General features: G+C 32.1%; 1 protein-coding gene across 4 annotated transcripts in view; it reads right to left on the bottom strand.

Annotated features, from left to right (window-relative positions):
• LOC106469271 (E3 SUMO-protein ligase PIAS2-like) overlaps positions 1-16,262 on the bottom strand; it is a 95,913-nt gene that overhangs the window by 30,645 nt on the left and 49,006 nt on the right. For all 4 annotated transcript variants that reach the window (XM_022397741.1, XM_013929757.2, XM_022397742.1 and 1 more), the window contains 2 exons: positions 13,656-13,790; positions 2,439-2,544 (listed from right to left, as the gene is read on the bottom strand). In XM_022397741.1, coding sequence (XP_022253449.1) covers positions 2,439-2,544; positions 13,656-13,790 — 241 coding nt within the window. The remainder of the gene's footprint in view (positions 1-2,438; positions 2,545-13,655; positions 13,791-16,262) is intronic.

Here is a 16,262-nt window from a genome sequence, read left to right as displayed (position 1 = left end):
AAAAAAAAGTTATTGTTAGTATTCAGCATTAAACACTGAGTAAAAAAAAGTATTTCATATTACCCTACTTACAGTTTTTGAATCTTGTATGAAGACTAATGTTTGTCTAATTAGAGGTAACTTTATCATGAAATATTTGCATTATTTATAACAAGCTGTTAGTTACTTATTTTACTATGCATGAAAGACTTAAATGCATTGCCAGATATTATTTTAATGAAAACCTTAGTTAGCAAATAATGACATTTTTTCACACACACACATATAAAACAAAACTGAGTCACATTAAGACATACACATCTTAAATTTTTATCTTGAATCAAATTTTCTATTCCAAATTTCTAACATATCTAGGAAATACCTCACTTACCGATCTGCCCTACAGTAAACAAGGGCCAAGCCATAATGGTCTGATAATCATAACTGGGGCTTCTGATTTTAAGGAATAAACACCCCAATACCAAAAAAAAAAAAAAAGAAGAAGAAGAAGATGAAGAGAAATTTGGTGTTTTTTCAGTAAACGTCACAAATGGTTATTCAGTTTGCTTTACATTAGTATTCCCACTTTCCAAAATCATTGTGCTCATCAGACATAACCATTTCCATGAGATCGTGTATAATTATTATTATTTTTCATTATCATATGAAGCTTTAACATAAATAGAACTATGTTTTAAACCTGTTATTATATGCAATATATTCGTATACTTATTACAGTATTAAAAGCAAAAACTCTGAAAAACCCCAATTTTAAAGTATTTACATAAAACTAAAAATGAAAATCCCAATAAAAACAATGATTTTAAGTTGTCTAAATAAAACTATAGAACAGTTAAAAACACACACTGAAAGACAGAAGCCCTAATAACAATAATATAATATATATCCACTCATTACTAAAACATATACAGTATTGGAAATAATTATGAAAATAGTGAATAAAATGAGTACAAAATGCCAATATAATTGATGGAATTGCTATCCCTCTACTGTATGAAAATGAACTACACCAGAGTATAGTCACTTGTTGATAGTTTAAACTGTGATTGGCTGTAATCTAACCAATTAGACAGTGCCATCAGGGTAATGCCTAAAAAAGTACACAGGATTATACTATTTCCAACAGTAATGTGGGGAATGTACTCACAGTTCCTAGAACAGAAGTACCACATGACAGATGTGTAAAAATCAAAGCATTTGATAGTGAAAGCTACTCCATGCAGTAGGGTGAGGCAACATTTCAAGTTTCAGAAAGAGCTATATGAAACTCTAAAAGAGGGTAAGTGAATTAGTACTGTTCATAATTGAAGTGGTCCAGGTAGAAAGTCCAGACTTTTCAAAAGTGATTTTAAAACACAGGGTATGCTTTTAACATTATACACACCAATTGAGTAAAGATCTTGCTAGTGATCTAGCTGTAAGTATAGTTGAGAATGTTACCTCCAGAACAGTAAGATACACATTAACATGAACTGGCATCAATGGATGTGTAGCCATTCAAAATTCACTGATCAGGATTAACAACCATACCAAAAGGTCAAAATAGGTATCAAGCTTCAAACAATAGGATAAGCAAAGCTGAAGGAAGGTGTTCTTTACGAGTCTAAATTGTCTAAATAAATGATAGTATGTGTGAAGAGAGGAGAATGATATCACAGTCAACATATAACATTTAAAGTGAAACACGCTGGGGTACAAATACAAGCATGGGGTAAATCTCAGCCTATAATGTTGAAAAAAACAAAAAACAACAACTGATGGTATCCAATTACTGAAAGGTACAAGCACGTTCTTATCTATAATTTTATTCTCTCAGGAAAAAGACTAGTTTGATAGTATTCATTACATGTTTATATAACAAGTCTAGACTTCTAAAAGCTAAGATATAGGCAGTTACATCATACAGTAGCATTAGATCTTGAGAAATAGTAATTGGCTAAAATCAATAAATGTGGTGAAACTATATCCGTAAGAAAAAATTAGGTCAATGGAACATCTGCAATCATGGCTTTGATTGCACAAAGCTCCAATAAGAATATTATTAAGGCTGTATAGGTTTATTTGGAACTTGGAAAGGTACAATATTTTGCAATCATATGGTAGTATAAAAACAAGGTGTACTGCTTTGCTTAAAGTAAATACAAAATATTAATGCACTGTACAACTTGCTCATCATTTTATTGCATGTCCTGTAATAAGGTATTGTATTAATGATAACCAACCACTTAGTTGCAATTACACATTGTTTGTGACTTCTGTATGTGTACCATCTGTGTATTTCCACAATTAGTTATAATACTGTATATTGAAGATAGAGAGAATAATGATATTACAGTTAACACCACAGATTTCTATGTTTATTTCCAATGACTTATATTCTTTAACAGCAAACATTACTACAGTAAATGGTGGAATAACACATCAAGCTAATAACTTACTCAGAGCTCTAGTGTGATCAGGATTTCTTACACCAGACGATTTTAAGCGACTTAACAAGATCCCTGAACTCAGTCTTCTTACAAGGTACACTCCTACAACATAGCCCTGAATAATTATACAAACAATATCAATAAGAATATAATTCAATCCATAGAGCTTACATTTGAAACTTCAGTAGCAATAGAAGCAAACACACATTGAAGGATATTGACATACATAACATAGAATTAATATAACCTGGTTAAAGTAAAATATTTTATTCCTAAAACTCTTGTTTCACAAGACTACATGAAGAGAACACTTCAATTACCACTTTTCTTAATACTTTTGAAGCATTTACTTGGTAAAGTCTTATAGAATAATAATGAAATAAGCTACATTTTTCCTAGTTATATCTAATTTTATTGCTAATAAATTTTATGAACACGAAGTCTCTAGTATATGTCCTAATAGATTAGGTATACAGTTTGTTTTTAGTTCAAGAAGAACAATTTTCTTTACTGATTCAAATGTTTTTTTCACTTAAATAAAATTCTAATCCCCCCCCCCCCCCATCTACCTGCAGATAAGGTTGAATAATGTTTATGTGTTCAATAACAATCTTCAACAATGTAAATATTTAACTTTCTTTACCAAAAGTTGCATGATATTAGTATTGCATAAAACTACACACAAATGCATACAAATATATTGGAAAATTCTACTATCTTAAACTATGAAAACTATTTTATAAATAAAAGAATTAGCAATAGCATAATGATCAACTAAATAATAATGTTGATGAAGCAAGGAACAATAAATAAATTTAAACCACTGTGTTATGAGTACTTGTTTATAAGAAATTATATAATTTTATGCCAGTTTCATTTCTTTGTAACAGCATATGTTATATTTCCAAACAAAAACACAAAAGAAAACCTATCACAAGCTAAGCTTTTATCACTCTGTTCTGATATCTAAGCAAGTCTTAGCTAAACTGGAAGCCGCATTGACTTAACCAGTTGAAATGAACAGGGAAAGAGTATTTATTACATGTTTATATCACAAGTCTAGACTTCTAAAAGCTAAGATATAGGCAGTTACATCATACAGTAACATTAGATCTTGAGAAACAGTAATTGGCTAAAATCAATAAAACTACACTTGTACTGAAGTTAAAGTTCAAATTGACTTTGTTTTGTTCAAAAATATTTCAACTTTCCTTCTAGGGGCTATGAGGGCCCCATTGTTATCAGAAAAAAATTAGAAGATTCACAAACACTAAAGTTTATACAGCATGCTGAAATCAACCCAAAATCAAAATCTGAGATTTAAAAAAATTTTGAATATTTTTTACTCTGAAGTAAATGAATAAATAAAAAATGTGTGCAAGTTTTTCTCTCAAGACAGGATGGACCTAATTAGGCACCCAAAGGGTTAAATGTACATGTTTTGGGGATAAATTCACCAAAGTAAGATGTTTTACACAGAACACTTTAAAATGGCAGAAGTGTGGATATATATTAAATTAATTAAGACAAATGTAGTGAATGTTGGTTACTGCTGTGTTTTGTGCAAATCAAATGAAAACCTTGATTTATGTCATACAGGCTTTTGATTAAAATTTCTCTGATTGACAATTTAGTAACATACAATTTCATTAAAATAAATTATCACATTGTTATGTTATATTTAACCTGTTTTGACTTCTCAATTTCTCTTATTTAATATACAGAGGTTGAATACATTACATTAAGATGATTTCACAGCTTTACCACAATGTTACAGTTCATGTCTGGTTATGCTATTATCTGGTGACCATACATCTTAACAATACCCCTACAGAGTAGCTGCTATTGAAAAAGGATCCACTGTAAAGCTATCACATTCTGAGCACAACCTTGTTCCCTGCAGCTGTCCATAATAATTCATCTGGCATGAGGATGACAATTTCCTAGCACCTGTTTCAACAGTCTGATCACACAGAAATCCAAAACACTGCATCTGGCAATTTGACCAGTATGTTTTCATATCGAGAAGCATGAAAACCCATTTCATTCTCCAGCTGCTTGAGATATGTGATAGTTGAATTGATATGTTGTAAAGATCCTTCTTGAATATGTTGCATATTGTTGCCTGAGACATGTGGACAGCTTTTGTCATTGACCTTCATGTCACTATCTTTACTTACCAGAGCTGGGATATACCTTGTTGCAGGACAGTTTCTGGATGGTCTTGGTTTGTGAAGTTGATCCATATTCCTTTGTTTTGCAATGTCATTAAATATAAGTGACATCTATGTCTTGAAATGTCAAATCCCCAATATATTTCTTAAAAGCAATCAATGTTTGGCAGCCTCACATTACTATGACACACCAAACAATGTCAAGATGTAGGTCCCATATATGCCATTCTACTGTAATTTTATATTGGCTGTCACAACTTCCTGATTTGAATATTTAAATCCAATTTAATATAGTATTTTCAACCTCTTACAGGTAAAATCATCTTCAATTATAAGTAATTTAAAAACAACTTTGGAAAACTCAAAGATACATTCTTTTACTGTAAACTCAATTGTTACAAACAGTTAAAAAAACCAAATAAAATGCTGTTAACCTATCAGTAAAAGTACTTATACAAAATACACTTATGTCTTGTAAGTCAATTTATTTTGTATACTTCAGGTAATCCATAAAGTATTCCATAATGCAAACCACTATAAATTATTTCAGATACTAATCATTCTCAATTAAGTTTTAAAAGAATTTAATTCACATTCCATTACATCAGGCTTATAAAACAGTTCTTTTTTGTGGGTTTCATGAAAAGGTGGTTAATTACAAAAAACTTCTTACAAAAGAAATAACTTCATTTTCAATTGATTGATAATGTTTTAAAGAGGATTTACAAGCTTTATGTACATATGTTCTACAACTAAACATATAGCTTATTGTATTTTGCATTAAAAAGTGAAACATGATTTAGAATTAAAGAAAAAATTAAAACTGTCTTGAATAGCTAGAACTTAAATTGTTTTTAAGACAACATTTTCTTTACATAATTACTTTAAACTTAGAAACAGTGTTCTAAAAATGCAGCAATCTTGTATAATCTATAACTTTATGTGTCTAAGGCCTAAGGTTATGTTGGTATACAGTTTGTAGTTTGAGTTCAAAGATTAGAGAACATGCACAAATTACTACATATACCCAACCAGCTATTCTTCAACATGGTTTACAACACTGACTTTCTTCCTCTTGTCAAAGATTTCAGTTTTCTGGAAAACACTTCAAATGAAAAAAAAAAAAGCTCAGAACCAAAGAAATTGTAGATTCATAAGTTACATCCAGAATTGAATGTTAATTGGTATACTTCTCTATATATCTGAAGTTTTAACTGGAATTTTCTCTGTGCCTGAGGATGGTTAATGAATAACCAAAAGTTTGAATGCATTATTACAAATATTGTAGGAAGAACAAATGAATGGAAAACTGATTATGGTCTTGCATCATTTTTGTGTTTAAAGGAAAGGGTCTTAAATCTACAAAGTTTTTTAATTGTATGTCTATTTATGTAAATTTATTTAGTGTATTAAATGGGTTTTGGTGATAGTGTATTACTTAAAAATGTGTATTAGTTTACATATCTGATGTTATAATGTATGTTGTTTTATTTATCAATACTGTCATTCTGACATTATAATTTCCAAAGCATGTCCCATTAGTTCAAATAATTTTAAAAAGACATAATGATAATGAGAAAAATAAGATTCATATGGAAATGAGATTAAAACAAAGAAAACGTATATAGAATAAAATGTGAAAAGTCTAGTGTGCCTACTTTATTAGAAGAACCTACACAAGTTATTTACAATTTTTCAGAAAAAAATGGACATAAACTGAAAAAAGGGTACTGTCCAGATGTTTAAGGTTTTCAAATACTCCTAGGAAGTTAAATTATGTAAAATATTTCATTAATTTTGAAGTTATTACATAAGTTAAAACTCATACCCATTCAAGCCCAAAATAATATAACATTTTGATAACATAGTTAACTCTCTCAACACAGACTTGGTCAATTTGACTGACCATGTCACCTCTTTGTACTCATATAAAGTCTTTACAGATTTGATACTACTAACTTTTAATATAGTATGAAAATCTTCACAAAATGTGACAGTCTTTAACTAAACATTATAAGTCTTTCACATACAAAAAATCATATTTTTTATGAAGTGTTTTAAATAAATTAAAAAAGATTTGTCCAGAAATATATTGAGTGTTTGTTTTGAATAGTGATTTTCATATTATGATTAAAAATACTTTCTTCATCTCAAAAATCTCAGATTTAATTTGTGTAATCTCTATAACCTCCTAAATACATTTCAAATGTTTGGTTTCAATAAAACTATCCTTTATCTGTTAATTTCTCTTCCCTAACTCTATACAAGGTTGATCAATTTGACCAACGTCGTAACCACCAAAACAAAATCGAAATAAATCTAAATTACCCTTTTTTCTTTCTAGAATTACATCAGATTGTAACATGAAACTACATTTGTTTATCCTAAGTAATTTTAAACAGTATACATCTATTTATACTTAAATTTTATTGTTATATTGCACATTGAACTGTGTCTAAGTACTATTTGCACTCATTATAAGTTGTAAATCACTTGGGAAATGTGGAGCTCATGTTACACTATCGAATTACATTACCCATGAGCTGCTCACAAGCATGCCTCGTGAAACATTTTTATTATATTATTATCATTTATTTTACCTAATCTAACTTTAACTAACCTAAAGAGATCCATATTTTAACATCTTAGTTACTTTTATAATAATAAAGAATAAACAAAAAATAAAGTACTTACCCGAATCTTCTTTTTTTCTTGCTGCCGATTTTTGAAAACACTTAACCCCATGTTTTTTATACTAATGGTAGTACTGCACTAAAAAACTGCACCAAAGAACAGAGAATAATAAATGCTAAAAGTAGACAATTTCCCCTAAAAATTTTTCTGGTTTTCTAACTATGTGACAAGAATCATTACAAATTCATCCAAGCTAGTTGATATCTTTCCCATGGGAATGAAGCTTGTAATGAAAGTGAAATTGACAATTCTCCATTTAGAAAACAATGTTATATAATACATCATTTGATATATGAAAACCTTGGCTTTCTGTTGGTTATAGATAATAAAGAATTAAACATAAGAGAGAACTATTAACAAATTCTGAAAAAGAGGATATGAAAGGTGGGTGTGGCAATAGGGTCTGATTTTCTATTTGATGGCCCTGTAACCAAACAAAATTGAAGGCTATAAAAATTATGGTTTATCTGAGCAATGATGATTTTACAGTGAGTAATTTACACTGAATTTCATACTCATTGGAGGGGAGGTGGATAAAATAGAGAAGAGAAGATGCCTAGAGAAAATGTGTCATGTGTCACACAAGGGAAAATTCAGGATTTTTTAAATATTGCTTTATAAGATTAAGAACTTAAAACTTATATACCATTAAAATATGGATTATTAGCTAAGATTTTATGCTATACTAATTGGTATAACATAAACAAGAAGCATATTAATAAAATTTTGAATGAAAGTCACTAAAACCTTGTGACATGCAGAGTAAAGGATGCCCATGGCAATAGGGTTAATGGCTATTATGAATGATAATGATAAATTTACAAAATTGAAGTCTGATCCTGCATCCTTGAGAGAGATGTTTACAAAAGTATCTAAAAATTAAAAGGATTAATATCTGAAATCACTTGTAATGAAATCAGATCACTTGGTTTGCATAATGGAACACTCTATGGATTACCTAAAGTTCATAAAACAAATTGCCACACAAGACCAACTGCATCATGTACAGGTATGTTTACTCATAAACTATCAACTTTTTAATAGTTTTTTTTTGGTGTCATCTATATATATATATTTAAGTGTCAATGTCTCTTCGTGGGTATTTTCTTTATGAGTGGCTACATCTTTAAAGCTACAAACTCGGTACAGATACAAATTTGTTTGGGAAGTAAAATCGACTGGGTGTTTGCAAATTGAGGTCAAAGAAGGATCAGTTAGTCTCAAATTGAAAAGGCCAGATTTTTTGGTAATGTGTGGTGAAAAGGCTATTATTTACATTTTTTCTCTGTGTGAAAACTTCTCCTAATCATTTCATCCATGATCAATTATGTGTTAAAATGTTTTAAAAACTTTGTGGAGCCTTAATTTGCTTCTCTTCTCATTCTCTTTTTGCTCTTACCCCCTCTCTCTTTCTTACACATACATGTCACCTCTCTAACTTCCCTTAACTAAAAAAGGCTGGTGGATTCTCTTGAACATGCTCACGCACTCCCTCAACTAAACAGGCTTGCTTATGCGCACTTGCAACAATGAACTATATGATGACTTTACAAAAATATTTGGTATCATCAAATTTTCATTTACGTTGCATTGCAATGAGAAGAGAATAAATCAGTTCTTCATTAAATGGAATGATAATAGTCAGAATATGTTGCAAACAACAATTGAACACACAGAAGAAATCAGGATACTAAAAGGTAGGGAATTCTGTTTTGGAAACTTGAAATGTCGTGCAAAGTACATGCAAGAAGCTGGAGCAAATTTTTTTTGCCTACAATGTTCTTTTAATGATTTTAACCAAAATATTTAGTTAGGTAAAGAAATCACTGATTTTTTTGCAAAAATAACAATTGATATGGTTGAATTAATCAAAATAACTCAGGATATTAAATCTTTTTCTAGATGACCCTGCCTAATGCTTCAAGATGCCATCAAAACAAAGGTTAAACCTATCTGAAAATATAGCAAAAGCCAAAGCTGTAAGTGAGAGAAGGGACAGGGAGTCAGCAGAAGAAAGGGAGCTTCATCTATCAAGGGATGGAGCTTAAAAAGCACAAAGAGGAGCAAGAGAGACAGAAGAGAAGGTAGAATTTCATCTCTCTAGAAAGAGAACTGAAACACCACTAAGAAGAGCAAGGGAAACTTCTGAAGAAAGAGATGAAGGACAGGCCATAGATCAAGAGCATCATGCAGAAGCTCTACAAAGAAAAACCCAGGGACTAGAAAAATAGGAGATAAACAAGGCAGGATGAAAAGACAGCACTGGCATTGGCACAGGAAGCTGAAGACCAGATAGAAAGAAGACAAACAAGACAGTGTGCAAGATCAGCTTCAGCCAGACAGCTTGCCTTTGGTTGGAAAAAAGTAGCCATCGAAAACCAATTTCTACATTGCAATGCATTGAAATATGAAGGAGACTCTCCAGGCATTTGCTGATACAATGGAGGGATCTGATTGCCTCCTTAAGATGAATCTTAAGATGAAGGGAGATTCTCCAATATCAAAGCAAGTGGTTGGACATCTACTTTCAAAATCCAAGACCAAGTACACCATTGCGATGGATCCCTCCTTCCATTAGAGAATGAAGAGGAGGAATGTGCTCAAAGATGCAGAATAGTACCTGGAGTAAATGAATACATTGTTATATCATTGCAGCATCTGCTACATGAGAAAAATGCCTTGATAAAGGTGTTCAATTATGCTCTTGAGAAAGTGCCAACTAATGACCAGCGAATTGTCAATATTGCTGATAAAAGACCAGCTGAACATCAGGCCGGAAGATTTAATGCGCCAACAACAAATGAACTGCTAACCTATTGGTCAATCAGGAACATGAAAAGAGAGTTATAGTGCTGATGAGGAGAGACAGTAGTATATCAAGAATAGCTGAAACCCACAGATCATATGACGGACTGCAATATCCTCCCATATTTTGGTGGGGAGAGGATGGTTATTACTTTCACATTCTTGAAGTAGGTTCAAACACAGAAGGCATAGCCAAAACAAGAAAGTCTGTGCTGTTGACTTCTATGCTTACAGACTAATGAAGACACTAGATAGCTCCAATCACTTGCCCAAATTTCAAGATCTCCTTAGTCAATACATGATTGAAATGTATGCTAAAGTTGGATCTGAATGGTTGCTTTTTACCAGACTGAATCAAAAGAAACTAAAAGCAGATGATTATGCTCATCTAAAAGATGCTGTTTTGAGTGATGGCAATGTCACAGATGTTGCAGAATTAGTTATCCTACCATCAAATTATATATGTGGTCCAAGAGATATGCATGAGCAAACTCGGGATGTTATGGCATATGGAAAAACCTGATCTGTTTATTACCTTCACTTGTAATTTTAAGTGTGACAAAATTGAAAAGGAACTCCAGCCTGGCCAAAAAACTCAGCACAGGCATGGCATCTTTACCAGTGTTTAAAAAAAAAGGTACTCAAGCCAAAATGTCTCATTAAAGAGAGTCACGTATTTGGCAAAATGAGATGCTTTTTGTACACCACTGAGTGGCAGAAAAGAATACTATCTCATGCTCATATTTTGGTTTATCTTAAAGACAAGATTCATGCCAGCCAGCTAGGCTAACTCATTCATTTGTGCAGAGCTCCCAGATACTAGAGTGGTTAAAGAACAGTTTCAAGTAATTAAGAGTCAAATGATTTATGGTCCAAGTGTAGCCATGAACACAGGGTCACCATGCATGCAAGAAGGAAAGTGTACAAAGAACCAGAGTTTTTGTCCAAAATACCATTACTGGAGAAGATGACTATCCTCAGTACATAAGAAGAAAGCTTGAAGATAGTAGAATCAGTTTTAAAATTAAAGTGAGAGATAAGCACGAGGAAGTCGACAACAGATGGGTTGTTCCATACTGCCCTTTGTTTAAGCAAGATCTTCAAGGATCACGTTAATGTTGAGTTTTGCAACTCAGTCAAATAAATCAAATACATTTGCAAGTATATACACAAAGGATCTAAAATGGCAGTATTTGGCACCGACATTAATAGCAATTATGAAATTCTTTACTACAAAATGGCAAGATACATTAGTTCCAATGAACTGGAAGGAGACTTTTCAAATCTCCCATTCATGAGAGGCATCCAACTGTTGGTCACTTGAATGTTCATCTTGAAAACCTTCAGAGGGTCTGTTTCATGGAGGAAACTGCAACAACACAGGTCATTGATCCGAAACACTAAATTAACAGCTTTTTTCACACTTTGCCAAAAAGATAACTTTGCTCGCACCCTACTCTAGCCAGAAGTTCCAAAGTACTATACATGGACTGCCAACAAATGGAAATGGCAGTCATGTGATGCCTTAGTGAAAGTATACACCATCCATCCAAATCAATTTGAATGTTTCTGTCTTTGCATGCTGCGACATACGGTCAGAGGTCCAACTTTTTTTACATACTTGAAGATTGTTGAAGGGATGGAATGTGACATATCATCATGCATGCAACATGAGAGGACTCCTTGAGAATGATGGACACTATAATGATGCTGTTACTGAAGCTGAGGTTTGCCCATCTTCATCTCAATTCAGAAGTCTTTTTGCTATCATCCTTTTTGTGCAGTAGGTGATCCTAGGCAGCTGTGGACAGATCACAAACAAGCAGTGAGTGATAATATTCTCTATAGAGCACAGCAAGAGTATCCAGAGGTAACCTACTCAAAAGTAATCTTCAATAAAGCTCTGATCCAGACTGAGGACAAATTTTTGGCAAACAATTGGGAGAATATGAGCTACCTGAGACATCCAGAGAGGAAGATCATTCTTTAGCCTGAGACATATTAAGGGAAACCTCATAAAATGTTGAAGAACTGAAACAGTTCATTGATGACAATGAATCAAAATAAACAGTAGCCAGAAGGTTTACCTTGAAGTGCTAAAACGAATCAACTCCAAAGAAGAAGGCCTGATATTCTTGGATGCTCCATGTGGCACCGGCAAGACCTTTCTTATAAACCTGTTGCTTGCCAAGGAGTGCCAGCAGGAAAAAGATTGTCTTGGGGGTTGCTTCTTCAGGCATTGCAACCACATTGCTCACAGGAGGAAGAACAGCTCACTCAACTTTCAGATTAAGCCTTAAATGAGATAATCCAAAATGCAATACCTCCAATGGTATAGCAAAGGCTCAAGTGCTTCAAGACTGTGTGCTGGTTGTATGGGATGAGTGCAAAATGTCCCACAAGACTGATTTTGAGGCTACTGACAAGCTCCTGTAGGATTTTAATGGGGGTGGGGGGTTCACTTTGCTCATGGCTGGAGACTTCAGTCAAATCTTACCAGTAGTTGAGAAAAGCACAAAAGCAGATGAACTCAATGCATGCATCATGTCCTCTGAACTCTGGAGAAATGTATTCAAGCTCTATTTCACTACAAATATGAGAGTTCACCTCAACCAAGATGTGGAAGCTGGACAATTTGCCAAAAAACTATTGAACATTGGCAGAATTTCTGAGGGAGATGATAAGCTCATAACTTTTTTATGTGGAAAAAACACAAAATACTTTGAAGAGCTAAAGGTAAAAGTTTTCCTAAGTTGAAAAATAACTTTTTAGACAGGAAATGGTTTAGTGAGAGAGCAATCCTTGCTTTCAAGAATATTGAGGTGGACAGGATCAATGAGCAAATGCTCCAACTGGTTCCTGGAGAGGTCAAGTCTTATAAATGAGCTGACACAATGCCTTGGTCCAATACCCTGTAGAATTCACAAATTCTCAGCAATCAGCTGGAATACCACCTCACAATTTGTTTCTTAAGATTTGAGTCACTTAAAAAGCTTTACAGTAGATCTATAAATTAGCATGGAAACTAAATCAGTTAAAGCCATTTTCATTTGAGCAATGCCAGGCACTCTGATAGTTTGTAATAAATGAATTGTAGTCAATTATAACTAAGACAAAACAAATAACCTAAGTGTTGAGAAAAAGGAAAATTAGGTGTCTAACTTTAGTTTTAGAATTTTCTGATGTTTACTTGATGTAATCTGTTTTGGATTAGTCAGTGTTATATTTTAATTCAGCAGGAAAAATGGTAGTGTAATTACTCTTTTCTTGTTTCTTAATGAGAAAACTTCAGGCTTGATAAATAATGTAAGACAGTTATCTACTTTGGACCATAAGTACACGAAAACATAAAAGCTTTTCTCATACATAATAAAAATATGAAAAATTATCTTAACATCTCTGACCCAAATATTTTTGAGAAACAGTTCTGGTTATACATACTTCAACCAAAATTACCTCTCAATGAAGGTATGATTTAATGATATTTAACTATTTATCACTTCTGGAGTAACTTACAACTGATGAGGAAATACACAATATACTATGTACTTACCCTTCCATATTCAGATGCCCATGATATATTAATATGATTAGGGCAGGTAGGAGACAACCTACAGAGACCTGTGATGTTGACTGGTCGACTAGGACGTTTTGGCTCCACTCCAGGTTTATTTGTAGGAATAGGATTCTGAAAATGTATAAAAAGATCATGCAAGATATTGAGATCCTGCTGTCTTACTTTATCTCTCTCTCTCTCTATATGTATATCATCCTTTTAAATGTTAATTATCTTAACTGTTGTGCCATCTTCATAGCTGAATACCTATAGTATACAGCTGCAGTAATAAAACATTTATAGCCAATATGTTGTTTTGATAGAAGGATTACTTAATAAATCAAAAGCTCAATTATTTCTTGAGATAATTGAGAATTTCAGTCAAAGAGTTGGTTTCACTTCATTATGATAAAATGAAAACAGCTGAAGAGCAACAGGTAAAAGTTTAGCTCAATAACCTCCATAACTTGAAAACATGATTATAACAGGTGATGTAGATAGATAACAGCTAAAAGCTTGCCTCAATATCAACATGATGATGATAGCAAAGACAGGGCAGCTAAAGTAATGCCTTAACTGAAAAAAACAACAACCTAATTATGAATGAAATTTCACAGTATAATTTATTTTCAATAGGAGTGAACTATATTTGTTTCATTACTGGTTGAACTAAGATTTAACTTTGAAGTTCTAGTGTAGAGAAAGTACATAAAAGATTCATTTATTTAATTAGGCTTGGCATAGTCTAGGTTATAATACAGAGAAAACCAGAATTAATCATGAGTTAAAAAATGTTTATGCTACAATTAGCAAAAAGTTTTTGCTGTCAATTCTACTTCTTAATTATATATATATATTTGTTATGGAAGGCTACATAATGGTCTGTGCTCTTTCAATCACTGGTTACTCGAACCCTGAATTTTGGCACTGTAAGTTCATAATCATGCTACTGACCTCCAGAAAATTCTACTCCTTGGAGTAGGAAGTACATTTATTCATTACATACTTTTGTTTAAAGACACAAAAACATTCATATGTACTGACTACATTTGGAACCAACACACAACAAAATTAAGTAAGAGAAAGTGCTATAAGCACATGGTTAAGGAGTATTTAACAGCTTTCATAATTGTAACTTGCATTATTCAACTGTATGATATGCTGAAACAGTAAGATGTTATAAATGTACAACTCTTCTCTTTAGTGAATGCATTTACAAGAGTTAAAATATTTCTTTCATACGAGTCTCGGAAATTATAATTATTCAAAAATAAATATCACGTTGTTTTGACTAATGCTGTACAAGCTATCAAAATAATAAAAATGTATCCAATATAACAATATAGAAAATAACTCTGATTTTTACCCCTTATAACAGTAGTACAGAACATAACGGTATGTGTTTTTTCTATATAAAGTGAGATTTTACAGAAGTTTTATTTATAATTTTTAAAAATCAGAAACATGAGACATTTCTAAGAATAGAAACAATGACAATACTAACAAGTCTTATTTCTGAATAAAAACATCCATTCCAAATTTTTTGACTCATTTTTTGGGGTGCTGTGTAATACCTTAAAAAAAAAGCACTGCCCCAATGGAAACACAATTTTAGCTGTACCCAAATTTCCCAACTGTAGGCACAGCCAAACACCAGCTAATTGGTTATGGGAACCAATCATCACAGAAGCTAACCGGGGCCTGACACAGATTTCCTACTAAATATAGCACAACACGAGAGTTTATGAAATTAATACATCAATTATTAGTGTCATGAATATCATATTCTGTAGGGATTAGTCATGTTATATAGATTATTAATAGTTAACTAACTCTTCACAGAGCAATGTCTGCTTTACTCATTTCAATACAGTAAAATGAGTTCATAAAATTCAAACTTTTCCTATAAACTACACAAAAATGTTATACAGTTTTATACAAAATCAATTTACTAATACATTGTTGTTCTTTCACATTATGTGAAGTTTTGGTGATTTCATTTCTAACATCAGCACTATAAGCTTACCTACAAAAATGCACCTTTCTGTATTACAATAACAAAAAAAATTTCCACATGATGAATATTAACAAACTTTACATCCACTTAACTCTTTCAGCTCGGGCTCGGTCCCTGGGACTGATCTCTTAACCACTTTGTGCTTGTTATAATTTTCATGATATGACGTATAAATTAGTAAGCGTATGTTAACGAAATGTGGCTGATTATCAGTAAATATTACAATGCTTTCATACACAAAATATCAATTTTTTTTATTAAGTCTTAAGGTTTGTAAAGCAATGTTTTTCTCATGCCTTTTTTTTTTCCTTTCGCATGTTGCCTATCCAACATGCAAACTAATATTCATTTTAAGATTAAAAATACTTTTATGCATCAGAAAATTTTCAAATTTCACATGTGAAATCTTTATAATGTCCAAATAGTTATCAAATGTTTATCAAGAAAAAACTTTATATTTTATCTGTTATTTTCACTAACGATTCTCTATATGGGTTTGGTAGATATGACCAATCTCTCTTAACCACCATAAAAAATTTGGAAATAAACATATATTATGCCTTGTTCATTCTAGAATGACAACAGAT

This window comes from Limulus polyphemus, unplaced genomic scaffold (assembly GCF_000517525.1).
Source record: "Limulus polyphemus unplaced genomic scaffold, Limulus_polyphemus-2.1.2 Scaffold3388, whole genome shotgun sequence".
In the NCBI taxonomy this organism is placed as follows: Eukaryota; Metazoa; Arthropoda; class Merostomata; order Xiphosura; family Limulidae; genus Limulus; species Limulus polyphemus.
The sequence above is the reverse complement of the archived record's forward strand: the minus strand, read 5'-3'. Positions and strand labels throughout refer to the sequence as shown.